Genomic DNA, 18831 nt, shown 5'->3' with positions numbered 1-18831 from the left:
CACTCAGCTGGATGACATTGGCATTCAGACCCAGGTAGGATAAGAGACACTGGTGGATGTTCTGTGATGCCCACGGAGTCCGCTGAAAGGCCAGGCGCTAGTAATAATGACCGCATGCTAGGGCTCCCTACCGGGGAGGGCAAAACCGAAATAGATCCTAGCAAATCCTACATTAGAAACTGCAAGATTGAAACCTAACGTTCTTCAGGAGATCATAACATAAATAAGCCAGAGCTTCTCTTCTATATTGTCTATAATCTTTCAGGTAGAATATTTTATTTTTTTAATGTTTATTTATTTTTAAGAGAAAGAGAGAGACACAGAGTGTGAGTGGAGGAGGGGCAGAGAGAGAGAGGGAGACACAGAATGTGAAACAGGCTCCAGGCTCTGAGCTGTCAGCACAGAGCCCGACGTGGGGCTCGAACTCACCAGCCATGAGATCATGACCTGAGCCAAAGTGGGACACTTAACCGACTGAGCCACACAGGTGCCGCATCATGTAGAATATTTTCAAAGTCTCCGAGTTGTTTATTTCCTCCCCGAAACATCTCTCTTCTGATCCATACTGGTACCAGTGCTGTACCAAATACAAATTTGCTCATGTTATCTCGCTTAAGGTAGGGCCAACAACTGGCTACCGCATAGAGATTTGTGTAGAAAGTCCTTTCAGTGTTCAATGTCCTCTGCCACCTGGGTACTGCCTGCTCTGGAGGAATCTTCAAGATGCTACTCGGTCAGATTTGGGAAGAATCGCCCCGGTCAGCCCTCCTGGAGGAGGAGTCTGTAGTGCACAAGCCTACCCCTGTGGGTGTTTAGGAGAACATAAGCAATCCAGAGCTTCTATTCTATATTGTCTTTCTTTCTCTCTAGTTTACCTATTGCCATGAACTTTCATGCTTCTCCAAATATTTTTCTATTCACCAGTGCACTCAATAATAATCTGACTTCCCTGTGGTCTTAGAAACTTTTGCCTTCACCCCACTTTCCTCCAGGCTTTTGCTCAGGGAACATTTTTAGTGAATAGCGTGTTTTCGGTCATAATGTTTGTACAGTAAGTACCGGCAAAGAAATTCAAGGAAGGGCTTCTTCCACCAGTTAAGATCTTCTTGTTTGTGAAATCCCGAGTACTTCCGCGAATTTACTGGAAACCCCTGCTCTAGCTGATAAGTAGAATTCTGGGAGACTTCTGTGGGCATAAATAAAGAAGAACCTCACCGGGTGTATGGGCAGCCTGTACTACAGACTGGAAACTCCCGTCTAAGGGTCTCACGGGGGTGAATGGAGCCTCAGGGTCAAGACATAGCCCCTTCCGCAGCTTCCTGGCTGGGCCAGGGGGTTTGTGCACAGGGAGGCAGTGACTCTGCAACGCTGTGTTGGCTGCTGGCACAGAGATACACGGCAGAGTCACCTGTCTCCAGGGCGCTGACACGAAGGTTTAAACGAGCTTTGTCAGGAGATTTAGGTGAGAAACGACTTGGAACTGTTTCATTGTGAACGAGTTCCTTATTATTGTAGGCAAACATGATCTTCAGCAATTTCTTGGAATCCTGCTTATACCAGTACATAGCATCATGGCTCAGCTTTTGTTCACATTGTAGGAACTTCTCAGTTCCCATCTGTGCGATGAGGTATTTGGGAGTCTGGGAGATTGCTGTGTCCAGGGGGGCTGAGAAGGAAAGAAGCAGAATTCAGACAAGTCCCAGGAGGTAGCCTGTTGCTGGACACCTGGTGAACACAGGCTTAGAGACTCAAAGCTGCATCACAGCACCTGGACCGAGGACTCACCTGCTCCCAGGAGGCAGAGGACCACACAGCAGAGGAGGCCGGAGCCCATGGTGGAGACAGGCGGAGACCCACCAGGGGTTCCAGTCCTCAGAGGTAAGAGCCAGGCTGCAGTTGTCCACACCCTTCCTGGTCTGTGATGTCACAGCCTAGAATGACTTCCCCATTCTTGGGCTCTCTTCGTTTTTCATTTCTTGCCCTACTCCTTTCAAAGACATTTTCATTCCTACTCCTTTCAAAGGAGTTTGGAATTTCTGGGGGTAGTTTGAATGGGGCAGGCATGCTGCCTTAAGGATCTTTCTCTGCCGGGGCACCTGGGTGGCTCAGCTGGTTGAGCATCAGACTCAAGCAACAGAGTCTGGGATCAGACCACCAGACTCAACCAACTGGGTTGTGGGATCGAGCCCTGAGTCAGGCTCCACACTGAACATGGAGCCTGTTTGAGATTCTCTGTCTTTGTCTCTCTATCTCTCTCTCTTTCTCTCTCTCTGTCCCTCTGCTCATGCTCTCTCTTTCTAAAACAATAAACATAATTTTTAAAAAATGATGTTTCTCTGCCTCCCTGCCTTTTCCCTCCTCCAGATCTGGTCTCAGAGTCTGGCTAGTTTCTCTTCTCTGGATCTTCTTCTTCACAATAATTCAGGGTGATCCCACTCAAATCTTGGCTCCCTTGAATGTCTGATTTTTGCTCAGCAGCCCCCGTATAATTCTGTGCTGTGGGAGCTGTCCTGTGCACTGGCCTCTACCCACTGCACGCCAGTAGCACTCCCCAGCCCCAGCTGGGACAACAAAATGTCTCCTAAGTCACCAAATTGCCCTGGTGAGAACCACTGCCCCCTTGATTCTTTCCCTCCTTCCGCCCCACCCCCGCTTCAGGGTTCTGGAAAAGCCACAGCGCCTCCTAGTGGTCAGCAAAGCACACTTCTCAGACCTCAGGGCCCTCCCGGGCCCAGGCTCCAGCCAGCCCTTAAGAAACCGAAATCAGCAAGGACCAGGCACTGGAGCAGGGAGCTAAGACTGCCACAGAGGCAGCACGCGCGCGCACGCGCACGCACGCACGCACGCACACACAAACCGGCGACACGGTCAACTAGTGGTGAAACTTCTTCCAAGACAAGTGGTTCCTTTGTTGTTGTTGTTTTTCATTGAACACAGAACAAGCACCAGGGAAACAGTAGTGAGCAAAACAGAAACAACTACCATCTTTCCTGGAACTTTTAGCATGTTTTGTTTGTTTGCAGTCATTGAATGGCTACTTAGTGCAAAGCACGAGTAAGGCAATATGCTCACTCTCATGATGCTTATACTCTGATAGGAGCAAAAAGAAATTCACAGACTACTCTAGACCAGAGATAGAAAAATCTATATCATATGGAAGTTAGGAATCTATTCAGCAGTAACACAGTTAAAAACTATCCTTCATATGACTTCCCACTTCCTCATCTATAAAACAATGAGCTGAAATAAATAATTTCCAGGTCTTTTCCCAGTTTTAAAATTGTATGATGCTGAGGCACCTGGGTGGCTCAGTTGGTCAAGCGTCTGACTCTTGGTTTCGGCTCAGGTCATGATCTCGCGGCTTCATGGGTCTGAGCCCCACACCGGGCTCTGTGCCGGCAGGGCGAAGCCTGCTTGGGATTCTCCCTCTGCCTCTCTGCCCCTTTCCCCACTTGTGCTGTCTCTGTCTCTCTCAAAATAAATAAATAAATAAATAAACTTTAATTAAAACATAAAATAAGATTGTATGACACTAACCAGGAGCACCCCTAGATGTTTGCTGAGCTAGTGAGGCTTATGCACCCAGTCCCCAAGCACCTACCTCCTCGCACCTTGTAGCTTACAAGTGAAGCTTTGCAAAGAAAGGAAAGAAGGGAGAAGGATAAGAGATCAACATCCCAGAGAGAAAGGATAATCTGAAAGATCACTTTTCCCTGACTGTTACTGCCAATTTAATATCAGCAGCTAAGAAGCTAAGAAGAAAGAGAAGTCTGAGAAGGGAGAAGCTTGGAGGAATCACATGACCTTACTGGTCTGGGGAGCAATGTCTGTGTTCAGGGACTGCCTAAGAGAAGGTCTTGGTGAAGACTGAGGCCTTGGGGCCTCAAGTAGGAGTGGGGATTGACTGCAAATGAGGACAAAGGAAATTTGGGGGCAGTGGAAGCGCTTCAGAACTGATTCATGGTGATAGTTGCTCAGGGCATAAATTTATTTAAAGTCACTGAGTTGTACACTTGAAATAGGTAAATATTATGTTATGCAAATTAAACTTTAATAAAGTAGAAATACTCCAGACGTTTAGTTTGGAACCTAAATGATCACATACTAGGAGCAAAAGTGAACAGCCATCAAAAAAACTAAAGCTTAGCTTCAATCCAGCTCAATTATCAACCAGATTAAGAAGATCTGGGGACGTCTGGGTGGCTCAGTCGGTTGAGCGTCTGACTTCGGCTCAGGTCATGATCTCACCGTTTGTGAGTTCGGGCCCGGCGTCGGGCTCTGTGCTGACAGCACAGAGCCTGTTTCGGATTCTGTGTCTCCCTCTCTCTGCTCCTCCCTTGTTCACACTTTGTCTGTCTCCCTCTCTCTCAAAAATAAATAAACATTAAAAATTAAAAAAAAAAAAAAAGATTTGCCTCTTCCAATATGTCCTAGCATAAGCAAAAAGGAATCCTCTCTACAGGAAAATATACCATTCAGTACTTGAGATTATATCTATAGTTTTTCATATACAATATCTAGCTTTCAAACACATATTATCTATTGCGTGAGGAAACAACATCACATGGCCAAAAGCAAGAAGAAAAAACAAAGAAAAAGACCCAAGGGGTACCTGGGTGGCTAAGTTGGTTAAGCATCTGACTCTTGGCTTCAGCTCAGGTCACGATCTCATGGTTTGTGATTTTGAACCCCCATTGGGTTTTGTGATGACAGAATGGAGCCTGCTTAGGATTCTGTCTCCCTCTCTCTCTGCCCCTCCCCGCTTGCTCTCTATCTCTCTCTCTCTCAAAATAAATAAAACGAACTTAAAAAAAAAAAGAAACAGGGGCAGCTGGGTGGCTCAGTCGGTTAAGCGCCGCTGTCGGCTCCGGTCATGATCTCATGGTTCGTAGGTTGGAGCCCCACATCGGGCTCTGTGCTGACAGCTCAGAGCCTGGAGCCTGCTTCGGATCCTGTGTCTCCCTCTCTCTCTCCTCCTTCCCCACTCGTGCTCTGTTTCTGTCTGTCTCTCAAAACTACATAAACATTAAAAAAAATTACAAAAAAAAAAAAAAAAGAAACAGAGCCAAAATGATTCAGATGGAGTTGTCAGACACTGATATTAAAATAACTGTCGATACTATATTCAACAAAGTGAATGACAAAATGGAGAATTTTAGTGGACAACTGGAAACTACAGTAAACATGTAAATGGAGACTGTAGAAACAAAATATACAAAATACCTATGATTAACAATTCAATATATGGGGTTAAAGGCAGAACAGATACAGCTGGAAAGAATAGGAAAAGTGGAAGATAAGTCAGATGGAGATATCGAGGCCAAATCATGCACAGAAACAAAAAGGATGGACAATATGAAAAAGATGTATATTAATTGGGCCATCATTATAGATAAATGGCTGCTCGTCAATCTAGAACTTTCTAGGGAGTCTGAGACAGACACAAAGCTTTATTTCTTCGTTCTCATCCCCCCATTGGTTGAGGATTGTCCCATAGAGCATTAACACCCTGACACTTCTGGGTCGTGCGTGTATAAGCTTCTAGTAGGCCATTCATGTGTCTCAACCACAGCCACAGAGCACTTCAGGAAGAAAGCTAGATACACTGCCCATATTTAAGAGGAGGTTCAATCCATATGAAGGGGTCAATGTCTGCTTGGAATAGCTGCATGAAATAGTTGTGGCTGGAATCAGGGGTAGAGCCAGGAAGATAGGTGGTGATACAATCGAGGCATTTCAAATAGTCTACCCCCTGCATTGTTTCAAGTCCAAATAATAAGGTCTTCAAGGTGGGGTTCAGCTGCAATCTGTACAAATACAGGGTTAGGGCTATAGGACCGCTGCTCTTACTGTACACAAAGCCATTACTGAGATTTATTATCTCCCTTATCACCAATTCTAGATTTTCTCCAACTTTGCTTAGCACTTCTGTGGTCTAAGATGTTTGTTTTGTGGGGTGACCCAGACATTCGTCTCTGAGGGTTTTGAGTCCCTTAGGTACATTTACTTTGTCAGGCCAAAATGGTTGCAATTGCAGAACTGTCATTATCACCAGGAATTTAGGCACCAAGAGATGTTTGAACTAGTTCTCTGAATTCCAGGTAAACCTTTCCCTGTTTCCATTATGTAGGAGCAACTCTATCACCTCATGATAGTCAAGATCAATACCTCCTTCCTTACCTATTGGGCTTCCATCGAAAGGAGCCCAAAATGACCAGGTACAGTCATAGTTCATGTTCATATGTCCTGTGGTGGAAGCACCCCTGTCTTAAAGAATCAGAACTTTTTATCTAGAAGACCCTAAAAATACAGGGAAAAGAAGCCTGGATTTGCAGCTGGATCACTGGGGGTGGTAATGAGAGGGATACCCATCCTCCCCCCACCCTTTGGCTTCTGGATTCATGGATTGAGTACATAGTTCCATATCTCAGCCCTCTGTACAAGTCATACCACATCCTAGAAAGTATCTCCCGAGCTTGAGGGTATTATATCTGAGCTAGCCCCTTAGCCAAACCTTTACTAGGTCCTTTCTTCATTTCTACAAGGTAAGATGCTTCTGAAGGACGTAGTACATGAAAACAAGAATGGATCCCACCACTACAGGTCCATGATTTCATTTCCTTAGCTGTAAAATGGGATCCTTTGGTCTGCAAAGTTGGTGGGATTCATGTCAGGAGGAAAGTCATTCTGTAGTTGGTGGTGCTGTAGATGACCCTGGAGAAGACCCTGTAGATGGTGGTGCTGGCATGGATATAACTTGAGTAAATGAATATTTCATGTGTTTATAACTGATATGATCTGCTCACACTTTTTTCGCCTCTATTCATTGCTTGAGCTCATCCTGACTTATTATGAGGAAATTCATTCTTTTCTATTGAAGTCTTCACTCTGCCTTTCCTGCTCCAGGCCTTCAAGAACACTGAGATCTTACTCAAAACCCAGGAAGTTAATCTGGATGCCCCATGTCAAGTTCAGGGTGACAAGTTCATTCATGCTCTGCTTCTAGGTGCTACTTGATTTTTGCTGCTGAATTCGATCCTGCCCTGTCCTGCTATATTCTGGTGGTTCTCTCACTGGTTTAGACCTCTGTTGGCCTTGTCCCAAGAGCGGACTCCATTGTTACTGTTCTCTTAACTCATTCTCATGTGAGTTAACATCATTTCCCCAAACGCGTCAAGTACTTACTGGGAAAGACTCATCGACAGTCCAGGCCCTTATGCTGAACTGCACGTCCTTCTGAAGATTTACTGTTGGAAATCCTCTATACTCTTATGGAAATACTAAAGCCCTTCCTTGATAACCATTTCTGATTCTATGAGTTAAAATGGTTTTTTCTAAGCTACTAAAGCAAAACAAAATCCAAGATGCAAAAGGAAGTAAAGAGAAGACATAGGCCATGTGATGGTCTTTTCCTGGGCAACAACGCTCCATCTTTGGAGGCCACAGTCAAGCTCTGTAGTATCTATAAAAATTTGGCAAAAAATGCTCCCTGGACATTCCTGCCAAAGATAAACTACTTTGGTGATTAAATTTCAGATATCTATTTGGAAACGGCTGAAAAAACAAGTCAAATCAGACTTTCTTGGGCAGCAAAAGCATTCTGGTAGCTGGAAAAGAGGCAGATACATACAAAGAGGGTTTGTGTGCAGGCTGGAGGTGTCTGTGCAAGGCTGTGGCTGAGCTGCTGGCACAGAAGTACGTGGCTGAATCTCCCAGCTCTGTGGGCTGGATCCGCAGAGTGGAGAATGATCCATCAGGCCTTTGACCCGAGAATCGATCCTTGATTGTTTCAGACTTCTCCAAGAGATCATCCTTGTAGAATAAAACTAGAAACTCCACTTTCTGTCCCAGGATCTGTCTGTACCAATGTACAGAACCCATAAATTGGGTCACATCTCAGGATTCCTCTCGTCCGCATCTCTGTGCCCTGGTGGCTGGGGGTCTGCCTGACTTCAGGTTCTGTGTGTCCTGAGGGAGGAGAAAGAAGCCAGAGATTGAATAAGGAAATGGTTTGAAAGAGCCTCAGGTAAATCCAAGATGAGAAATTCCCAAAGATTCACCTGCTTCCAAGAGACTAAAACTCACCCAACATAAGAGCCAGGAATCCATGACGGGATTGGGAAGGAATGAGTTCTCTCCTAGAACAGGCTTCTGGGCATCAGAAACAGGAGGAGAATTCTGAGCTCCCATGGTTCCTAGTCAGTCTGACTGAGGCATTACATTTCCTGCAACGCCCACTTCCCCCTGGAGCGCCCCCTACAGGAGAGAGGAGGGAGCCTTGGTGTCAGTGCGGGCATCGGACTCCCCAGGACACAGGGCTCCGCTCAGCCCTTAGGGTCCCAAGGTGTGTGCAAGCACTGGGGCCATTGCAAGGGGCAATGCCAGAAAATATGGGGTTCAGCACAACCCCGAGTATACGGTCGTGCTCTGAAACGCTGGGGGCCTTCTCCCCTTCCTGCCTGTTGCGGGCAACGATCCAGGGCCATCAGGCTCTCTGGCTGATAACGCAGGATGTGGAGACCCGAAGAATTAGGATTAAAGGGACAGAAGGAAAAAGAATCCAGCCTCAAAGTGTCAAAGCCCGAGAGGAAGAGGAGCCTGCGCAGAGCTGAGTCCCCGGGTGTGCAGCAGAGAGTGGCCTCGAGGACAGCGATCCGAAACTCACGAGGGAGCCACTGTCCTCAGTGGTAGGGACTGACAGGGCCCTGTGGTGAGGCAAGCAGGTGTTCTGCATAGGGGCTCGGAGCGCGTCTGGAGCTGGGACCAGGGCTGAGATCCAGGGTCTCACCTGGGTGGAAGGAACAGGCAGAGAAAGGTACCGGTTGGCAGGAGGCTTGGCAGGGCCGCCGCGGCCAGAGTGCAGCGTGCCTCCTGAAAGAGTCCCCGGGGCCACGTGCCGATCGGAAGCTACCGGAGGAACTTGAGGTGGACCCTTTCCGTCCCGCACTCAGCCGCGGGCACAGTCTGGCCCCGGGCAGAGCCAGGCCACAGGCTGTGGGCGTCTGTGCAGGGAACTGGGCCTTGCTGCATCCAGCGAACCGACCGGCACGTCGTGGCCTGGGGTTTCTGTCTGTCTGGGGTCCCACCGGAGATGTCGAGCTGAGCCGTGGTCGCCCCCACGGCTCCCCGGCTGCACCCAGGAGGTTTGTGCACGGGGAGCAGTTGGCTGTGCGGGGCTGTGTCCTCGCTGCTCGCACAGAGATACAGGGCGGAGTCCTCTGGCTGTAGGGCGGCCACGTGAAGGTGCAGGTGGGAGCTGTCTGAGCACTCGGGTGTGAAGCGACTGGGGACACTGTCATTTTCGGCGAGTTCCTTATAGCTGTAGGCAAACATGAGCTTCGGTGGCCTCTGAGCACTCTGTTTGTACCAGTACATAACGTTATGTCCCAGACGTTGTTCGCACTTCAGGGTCCCCTTACTCCCTGTCGCTGCGACCAGGTGTTTTGGTGTCTGGGTAACTGCAGTGTCCACGGGGACTGTGGGAGCAAGAAAACAAATTTAGAGCGTCTTGGGAAGCAGCTCCATGAGAGAAGCTAGAAACCCGAGGACAGAGATGTCCCACCTGTTCCCAGACTCACTTGCCCCGAGGACACAAAGGACCACACAGCAGAGGGGCTGGTAGCTCATCGCAGTGTCTGACGGAAGGGACCCAGTGACTCTCTGCTCAGGTTCCTGTCTTCTGCATGTGTGTCCGTGGCCCCGACAGAGGATTTGCTCGGGAGGTCACTGCCCCTGTTGGTTCTACAGCTCACGTTTCCTCTCCCACCCCCCCTTGCCCCCCCCTGCCGTGGGTTTGGATGCAGGTCCCTAGGCGGAGGAAAGGCCCATCCCCCCTCTGCCTCGAGGAGGTTTCTGGCAGTTGCTTTTTTTTTTTGTCATTGTCAGTAGCTTCCTCCCCTCCCCAATGAATAACTGAGTCTTTCCTTCCTCTTTCTGCTTAACAGCACCTCCTCCACTCAAACACACATCCCTTCCCCTTGGACAGGTGTCCCCCTCCCCCCGCCGCCCCCACCACCTCTCAGGGAGCCAGGAGAAACCCACGCAAGCCCCATCCTGGCTTAACTCAGAGGCCACCTTGCTTGGCTTCCAGAACCTTTCCCTGGAGCCAGCTGCACTCATTTTAAGACACAGGAATTTAATGCTAACTGGGTAGGAAGCACCGTCAGTGGGTGCTGACGAGGTTATGAGAGAAATATGCTGCAAGCCGTGCCCCCGGAAAGCATCTCGCCTACTTGGGGTGCTGAGCCTGAACAGGGCACCCACACATACAGGGGAAGCACTGGAGAGTAACAAAAGGTCCTGAGAGACAGGGGCCACGGGGACCGCAGACGCGATGCTATTGAGGTTGGAGAAGTGCAACCTGGACTAGATTTTCGCATCTAGGCTGTTCAGGTACCATGTCCCAAGCAGAACCAGGAGCAAACCCTGCTGCCAGAGCATTTGCTTCCTTCTTAAGCCTCCTTCCCATTCCCCTTCCTTCTTCCAGACCAGCCTCGGGAATTTTGGTGAAGTCACAGCTCCTCCTAGAGGTCACAGGGGCACATTAACCTCCTCTCCACCTGCTGCCTCCAGTCCTTACTCCTGGGCCCAGGGGAGCACAGAGCACACAGAATTTCAGTTTGTCCAACAAGCATTGGCGAGAAAGGCAATATTCTCATCCTCAAAATGTTTCTAGACTCATAGGAGCAATATGACATGCTTTTTTTATTATTTTTTAAATTTATTTATTAATGTTTATTTATTTTTGAGAGAGAGAGAGAGAGAGAGAGAGAGTAAGCAGGGGATGAGCAGAGAGAGGGAGACACAGAATCCAAAGCAGGCTCCAGGCTCTGAGTGGTCCACACAGAGCCCCACGTGGGGCTTGAACTCCTGAATTGCGAGATCATGACCTGAGCTGAAGTCGGCCACTTAACTGACAGAGCTACCCAGGTGCCCCAGGATATGCTTTTAGACAACATTGAGTTTGGAGAGGTTTAGTGTATGTTTTTCGGAAGGTTAAAATATAATTGGTTTTTATATGGCTAAATCATTTCATCTACTCACCTTCTCATTTCCTCATCTCCGAAACCTGGATAAAGGGAGAGTCTCAAATACTGATCTCCTACCCTCTGTTTAAAACAGTATGAGCCGTTCAGGATAAGCTTCCACCCAGATGTTTGCCCCACTAGGACCTTCCAGAGCCTCCCCCCGCCCCCACCCCCACCCCCGCCGCCTCCTTATGACAATACTGAACACTTTGCAGGTAATTAACACATACTTGAATGAATGAATAAATACATGCAATGGAAAAATGGTAAGAGACCACATGTGAGTCTAACCATTAAAAAATTACTTCCCAGTGTGGTATGGTTGGCACTGGTATATTTGTACTTGCGGCTTACAGCAATTGAGGGCAGGGCATCAGGATACAATACAAGGCTGAAATGGGAATGATAAAAAAATGAATTTGGCTGGCATGAGGTGAGCTTCAGTACTAATTTTTTTAAGTTTATTTCTTTTGAGAGAGAGAAAGAGCATGCGAGCCAGGGAGAGGCAGAGAGAGGGGGAGAGAGAGAGCGAGAGAAAGTCCCAAGTGGGCTCTGTACTGTCAGCACAGAGCCCATGTGGGGCTCGAACCCATGTACCGTGAGATCACGACCTGAGCCGAAACCAAGAGTCGGATGCTTAATCAACTGAGCCACTCGAGCATGCCCCCCCCTTTTAAAGTTTATTTATGTATTAGTACTAATTTTTATTTTAAAGGATAGTTATGATAATTTTCCAATGTTTGTCGAGCATTGTCCAAAGATTTGGAAGTGAAAGTAATGTTTCCCTTTTTAAACTAGCCTTGTTGTCAGGGCCCCCAGGACGATGGGTATTTGAGGATTTCCTTATAGTATAGCACAAGAATATATTCTAGGCTCATCCTGTGCTTTCCCTGCTCCCATCTTGGAATCAGCTATTTCTCCAAAGAGCCCTGGTTCCTTTAAGTGGATAACAGTGTTCAGAAAACAAGAGATGGGCATGAGATCTGGGCTTTTGAGGTGACAGTACTTCTACATCATCAGTGGACAGAGCCTGGGGAACACACACGAATGCACCCGCATTAACATGTATCTTTAACTCTCCATCCATGTACATGTATTGAAAAGCCACAAGTGTTACACCAGTAATTCCAGTTCCAATTTCAGTACTCTAAGGTTCACTCTAGTGTTCTTTCTGTATTCGCAATTCCTTTATCCAGTACTGAGAAAACTGGCTCCTGTTCTCAACAGAGTTACATATTTGATCAGTCTCCTTGTATGGACCCAATTGTCCACTGCAGCCCCAACCGTCTCTCCCTGGCACACGCCCCCCTCACCCTGCTTGGGAACCAACAGCCTGTGCCAAGGAGTCCTCTCCACGTTGGAATCCTCCTCACCTCAGTCCAGCGTCTGATACCCGACATGGCGCACGTCCTGCCCAGTATGGACACCCTTCTCAACCTGCTGGGGCTTCAACGGCCTGTACCAGGCTGCTCTCCTCACCCCACTTGGGTGCCAACACCCCCTTTCTTGGGAACACCCTCTTCACTTGGCAGAATCTCTGTCACCTGTGCCAGGCCTCCTTCCTGCACAGATACAATGCAAAGCACTAGTCCTCTGACAGCAAAGATATTTCACTTCACAGATTGCTTGGGGAATAATTCGATGCATTTCAGGTTGGCGGTGGGTGTGGGGAGGCCTCGGGGCCTTGTCTCTCCCCTTATGCTCTAGACACAGGTCAGGATCAATGCAGAGTGATGGCTGCAGCTAGTGAACATGTACTTGACTTGCTTGGACTTTTCTGAACCATTTGTATTTCTCTTTTTTTCCCCCCACCCTGTTCTCCAAGAAGCAATGCCAATTTCCTTGTTCTAAAAGTCTGAGATTTTTCCTTTCTTCCCTCCTATACTAACACATTATTGGCATGCGTGTACCTGTCTTCCTGCTGAGTTCGAGCTTTTTAAGGTCACAGGCTGTATCTTTTTAAAAAATTGCTTTAAAAAAAATTTCTGCATATTGTTCTCTAGGACGTTATTTATTTTTTAACAGCTTCATTGAGGTATAATTGATATACAAAGACCCGCACATATTTAATACCACTATGTCTAGATAATACACGTATGTTAATCCGTTTCTTTCTCTTCCTTCCCCGCAAAACCCTTTCTCACCTGCCAGTCTTTGCAAAGAACCTTAAAGGTGAGCTCCTCTGGCCTGAAGCAGCAGTGATTCCTGATGGCCCACCACATGCTTCTCGATATTTCCTCTCTTGAAGGAGGAGGGAGGGGGCCCCTTCAATCATCCCCAGGTGCGCACATGTTCTCATCACCACCCTCTCATCTCCCCAGGACCCCGGTCTTCAGAACTACAACCTGATGCTCTCCCTCAGCATTCAAGAGTCTGCCTGAAGGGGGACTGGCCCCCTCTATGTTCCGGTCACCAAACAGCCATTGATTGTGACTCTACCGAAGAGTCCTGATTGCAATGGGTTCCGTGTGGAAGGGGAAATAAAATGATAAATAACAAAACCTATGGGGTATACGTCTTTGGTTTTGTGTGTGTGAATATTCTAGGTGGTGAGACAGAGCCAATAGTGAGACGAAGCACCTAAAATACTCCTGTATGACGTTTCACTAATCGTAAACTGGTAGGGTATAATCCGTGTTCAGCAGCATTTGAAGGACATGCAGAAAAACAGTTGTTCGGGGATTGCCCAAGTTGGAGAAGGCTTTTTGAAGGAGGTGAGTGTAAGCCAAATCTGTAAGCAATCTAGTCCTGTACCAGTTTATTTTTTTTCTAAGAACCAGTTCTGGTTCATTGTGTATAAAGAGGCTAGCACATAGTTTCAACTTTTAGTTCTGGCATGCTATTTTTCTAGTAATATGAGGCAACTTTTGAGGTTGCCTTCTGAGATTTGCTCCTGCTACAAATAGGGACAGGGAAACTCTGGTGGGTTCGAACCTTGCCTTATCTTGGTTCTCCTGTTTACTATTCTAAAACCCATAATCTTCTGCTGGCCGTGACCCCTGATCACTTATCGTTTATTATGAGTCTCCTGATCTTCCATTACCTAGGGACAAAATTAAGAAAAAATGGTTAAAAGCTCTAAACAATCTTCTGGCCCAACACAAGGAAACACTTTCCAACTGGATGGTTGAGAAGGTACTGGGACCTCCTTTCTGCAATAGAGGCTGGAAGACCTTTCGTGGGATGTTATAGACGGGGCCCAAGCATCTGATGTGGCGAAGAGAAACTGAAGCATCTACTCTGTGCCAGAGACAGAGCTACAGACTGAGAACTTAAATACAAAATATTTGTTTCAGGAGATCATAATCTAGTTGAGGAAATAGACAAAAAATAAACGTTTACAAGAAAATTCAGAAGTTATAATAGCAATACACACACGGCTTTAAAAGAGCGCAGAAAGGTAACAGACTTATCTGTCAAGTCAGAGGCAGCGTGGGGTGGAGTTAGGGGTGGGCATAGATAAATGTCAGAGGTTAACTCTAAGGAGAGATGATGTCAAGGTAAATTTTAATGGATGAACTGGAGTTTGCGAGCGAAGAAGTGAGGGAGGTAACCCCATTCAGCAGTAATTTGATGAACAATTACCATGTGCCAGATACATGTTGGCTTTGAGGCAGAATGGTAAGCAAATCAGACATCGGTTGTGCCCTCAGGAATTTTAAACGATCAACACTACACAGATAGATACTCACACAATTTATATATAATTGGAACTAAATGTTATAAAAGTAGAAGCTGACAAGAAAACTCAAGAAGGCCTGATTTGAGCTAGAGAGTACAGGTGAGGTTCATCAGGATTCTCTCTGATTAGAGACCTAGAGAATGAGTGGGTGTTAAACTGGTGAGGCAAGTGGGAAAGGCACAGAGGTGTGAAATAGTGAAGAGTGTCCAGGTTCATAGGCTTCAATGCCATGCCCAAGAACTTAAATGCATCCCAACATCAATATGGAGCTATCGAAGAGATTTAAGGAGGAAAATGACATGATCCATTTGAATTTTAGAAAGACCACTCTGGTAAAACAGTATGGAGGTAGGTTGAAGGACAGTAAATCCAGAAACAAGAAAATACTCGTAGTGCTATTTATTTTAGCAGACCGTGGTCCTGAACGAAGGCACAGGTGGTTTGTTTGAAAGGCAAGTCAAGGATCTTCAAAGATAAGTCAAGGATCTTTAGGACAGAGCAGTGGGAAGCGAATGCTGACAGAGACATAATTTAGTTGTGTTAACACTTTAACAAGACTCTTGTATGTGGATCAAAGATTGTGTTAACTTCTATTTCCCCCTGATTTTCTGTGGGTGTTCATTTTATACATGAGGATGTTAATGTGCAAAGACCCCCCAGAATGGAAGCTAGCGGCAGAATGAAGACCAGAACTCTGTTGCCAGATTGAAATGTTCTCTCCCAGAATTTTATTGTTTCTCATCCTTTGGTACAAGTTTCTGTCTCTATCATTCTCTTCTTTGTTTTTCCCTGTTCTCTGTCATTCCGATATCCTACCCCTAAACCCCCAATTCCCTACTTCTTACTTTCTCCCGAAAGCATTACTTGAAGGTCAACAGTGAGCTAATTCTCTTAAGATCACTAGTTTTCTTTCAAGCCACACCTGATCGTTGAAACAATCACCATTCAATTTTAAGTCTGGATGTGGGGCATTTAATTCATTTCTGCCTTCTCTTCTGGAGAGGGTCAACAGACTATGGCCCAGGTTCAAGTCTGACCTGCAGCCTGTTTCAGGAAATGAAGAAGGTTTACTGGAACGTAGCTGCACTCAACCACACATGTACTGTATATGGCTGCCTTCACGCTGCAATGAAGAGTAGTTGTGACAGAGACTGTATTGGCTGCAAAGCCTAAAACATTTACTATTGGGCTCTTTACAGGAAATGTTTGCTGACTCCTGCAAGCAATATCATGGAGAGAATCACATGTAGCTAGAATAGAAATGTCCTCAAACTAATGCCATCCTTGAGCAGGGTTCTCAAGGAAGCCTGTCTGGTTCCAGGGTTCACTTTACCAAGAAAGAGCATTCTACTTGCCAACACTGGTTTTCTGTACATGGCAATGATTAGAAATTGAGCTTAGCACGGACCGTCAGGTTAGCATCAGGGTTATGACACAAGCGCGTACTTTGTAACCTTGTTCTTTTTTGCATTCTTGTTGCCCTGATTGCTTATTTCAGGTTTTTTTTTTTAGTAATTTAATATATTTTTTTTTCAGGGAGAGGAATTCTTATTTAAAAATTTCCCTTCCTGTTGGCACGGTTAAGGAGCCAGTAAATGGCCTCAGTAACTAGAATTGCGTTAGCCAAGAAGGTGGCTGGAGCATCTAAGCGAAAAGAAAAACAGACTCCATCAGAGAGAAGATCATACAGTTGCCTTCAGAGGCCGGTGAGTCTTGCTTCTGCCAATATAAATGTCAACATATTTGCTGGAGCCCAACCAGCCCTTAATTCAGGCCCAAGTTTAGATAGTCCTCCAAGGCCACTAAGCCGTGTGCATGGGAAAGAGGGGTGACAAATACAGATGCATTAAATACGGACACATGCCTCTGGACCTTCATGTGCTTGAAGTGAGGAAAAGAAGTATAGGTACCAACCCACTCTGCCCGGCAAAAGGAACGTGGACATTACCACACGTTGCACATGGCTATTTTCACGGACGTGACTGAGGAAGGAGACCCCCCCCCCCCACCTCCTCCACAACCACACACTGTGGCATGACCAGTGTTGACTGCAAACCAGAATTCATCGATGTTATTGAGGACAGATGTTTTGCACACACAAAGCGCAGACAAGAATATCTATTGAATCTGAGAAGTTTCAACCCAGTTCTCCTGGGCCCAACTTCACAGGCTGATTGAGGCTCAGTATCTCAGGAGTAAAAGGTATCTTACAAGTGTGAGCTCCCACACAATCGTGCAAGGATATCTTCTTCATGTTTGTTCACCCACTTTACAGAAAAGATCGACGTGGCGCTCATGTAGAGAGACACCTCACACTGATCCCATGTTCTCCTGGCCTCTTCAATAGGGAACATTCTTCTAGTATCTTCCGCTTGGCGTACTTTGCGCTCTCACTTAATATGCAGATCTACTCTGCTCCATACCCTTTCCACACCCAGCAGCCACCACAGCCATGACCACCAGTGATACTTGGGATTTCCCACTCTCGTTTTGTCGGGCCCTCTGCCTGATGCTATGGGATCAGTCTTCAACATGTGTTTGCTTTGGCGGCACATACACAAAACAACTAGTCTTCAACGTGATTTTAGGGAGCGCACAAATGACCACTGTTATTTAAAGAGCTGTGTTATCAAACAGCATGTGTTCATTTTAATGTGCATTAAAGATTCACCAACACATGAAATATCAACATCTATGCTTGAGAAGAGGCTCAGGGAAAAAGTCTACTTTAAAATCAAAACTTGGGGCGCCTGGGTGGCTCAGTCGGTTAAGCGTCCGACTTCAGCTCAGGTCATGATCTCGCGGTTCGTGGGTTCGAGCCCCGCATCAGGCTCTGGGCTGACCGCTCGGAGCCTGGAGGCTGCTTTGGATTCTGTGTCTCCCTCTCTCTCTGACCCTCCCCCGTTCATGCTTTGTCTCTCTCTCTCTCTCAAAAATAAATAAACATTAAAAAATTTTTTTTACTTTTTTTTTTTCAACGTTTATTTATTTTTGGGACAGAGAGAGACAGAGCATGAACGGGGGAGGGGCAGAGAGAGAGGGAGACACAGAATCGGAAACAGGCTCCAGGCTCCGAGCCATCAGCCCAGAGCCTGACGCGGGGCTCGAACTCACGGACCTCGAGATCGTGACCTGGCTGAAGTCGGACGCTTAACCGACTGCGCCACCCAGGCGCCCCAAAAAATTTTTTTTAATCAAAACTTGTGTGCATGGTTTCCATGCACCACATGTGAGAGTTATTTGGGAATACCTAAAGTCCAGAAACCATCACTCGGCATTTTCCCCACATCCCCACTACTGCTTTAGATGACTGAAGAGTCATCACGCTGCCACTGGATGGGTCCATGTTCTTTATCTCAGGTGTTTATTTGGGCATTTGCAGTTGAGTCTAGATAATTCCTCTTACCTGGCAACCCTCACACTTCCCCTTCCAGGGAGAAGGGGTCCAAGTGATAATACCCAGAATGCACCAGGGAGAGCTCCCTACAGCATAGCAGCACATGAGCCAACTATTGTGGGAACTCTTTGAAGATGATGTGCTTTTCATATGGGCTAAGGTCTCTGGTGAGTTTCAAGGGAAGTTCCAGGGGTGATTCAGAACCACACAACTTCCAACACTTCACCATGGAGGTATCAGAAAGGAAGATAATTGGACGGGTTGAGAAGGCTCTCCCTTCTTCACTCTGGGCCTGGCCCTTCTCTTACTCCTTAATTTCCATGATTTTTAGGTATCAGTGAGGGACAGCCCCCTGCTTTATGTGCCATTCATTCAGTAGTTGATTAGTGCCTACATTGTGCTAACATTCAAATCACTTACCCATGGCTATGGCCTTAGAAGCTACTTTGCCCATCTTTTCTCCTTAGATCAGTCATTTCCGGCTGGGGATGATTTTGAATCCAAGGGAACATTTAGCAATGTCTGGAGACATTTGGGTTGTCACAACGTGGAGGAGGGGCTAGTGGTACTTGTAACTAAGGCCAGGGGTGCTGATAAATATCCTACAGTGTTCAGGGCAGTTCCCCACAACACAGAATTACCTGGCCCCAAATGTCAGTAGTGCTGGGGTTGAGAAATTCTGCCTTCTAGTGAATCATCTTTATATCAGCACAACTTTGAATGTA

The 18831-nt window shown here is 46.7% G+C and overlaps 1 gene segment (V, D, J or C); it reads right to left on the bottom strand.

Annotated features, from left to right (window-relative positions):
- Positions 1-8430: 8430 nt before the first annotated feature.
- LOC123606998 lies at positions 8431-10217 on the bottom strand. The segment is given in 2 exon segments: positions 8431-9476; positions 9579-10217. Coding segments are annotated over 2 exon segments (618 nt in total).
- Positions 10218-18831: the final 8614 nt, after the last annotated feature.

This window comes from Leopardus geoffroyi, chromosome A2 (assembly GCF_018350155.1).
Source record: "Leopardus geoffroyi isolate Oge1 chromosome A2, O.geoffroyi_Oge1_pat1.0, whole genome shotgun sequence".
In the NCBI taxonomy this organism is placed as follows: Eukaryota; Metazoa; Chordata; class Mammalia; order Carnivora; family Felidae; genus Leopardus; species Leopardus geoffroyi.
This window is presented reverse-complemented; position numbering and strand designations above follow the sequence as displayed.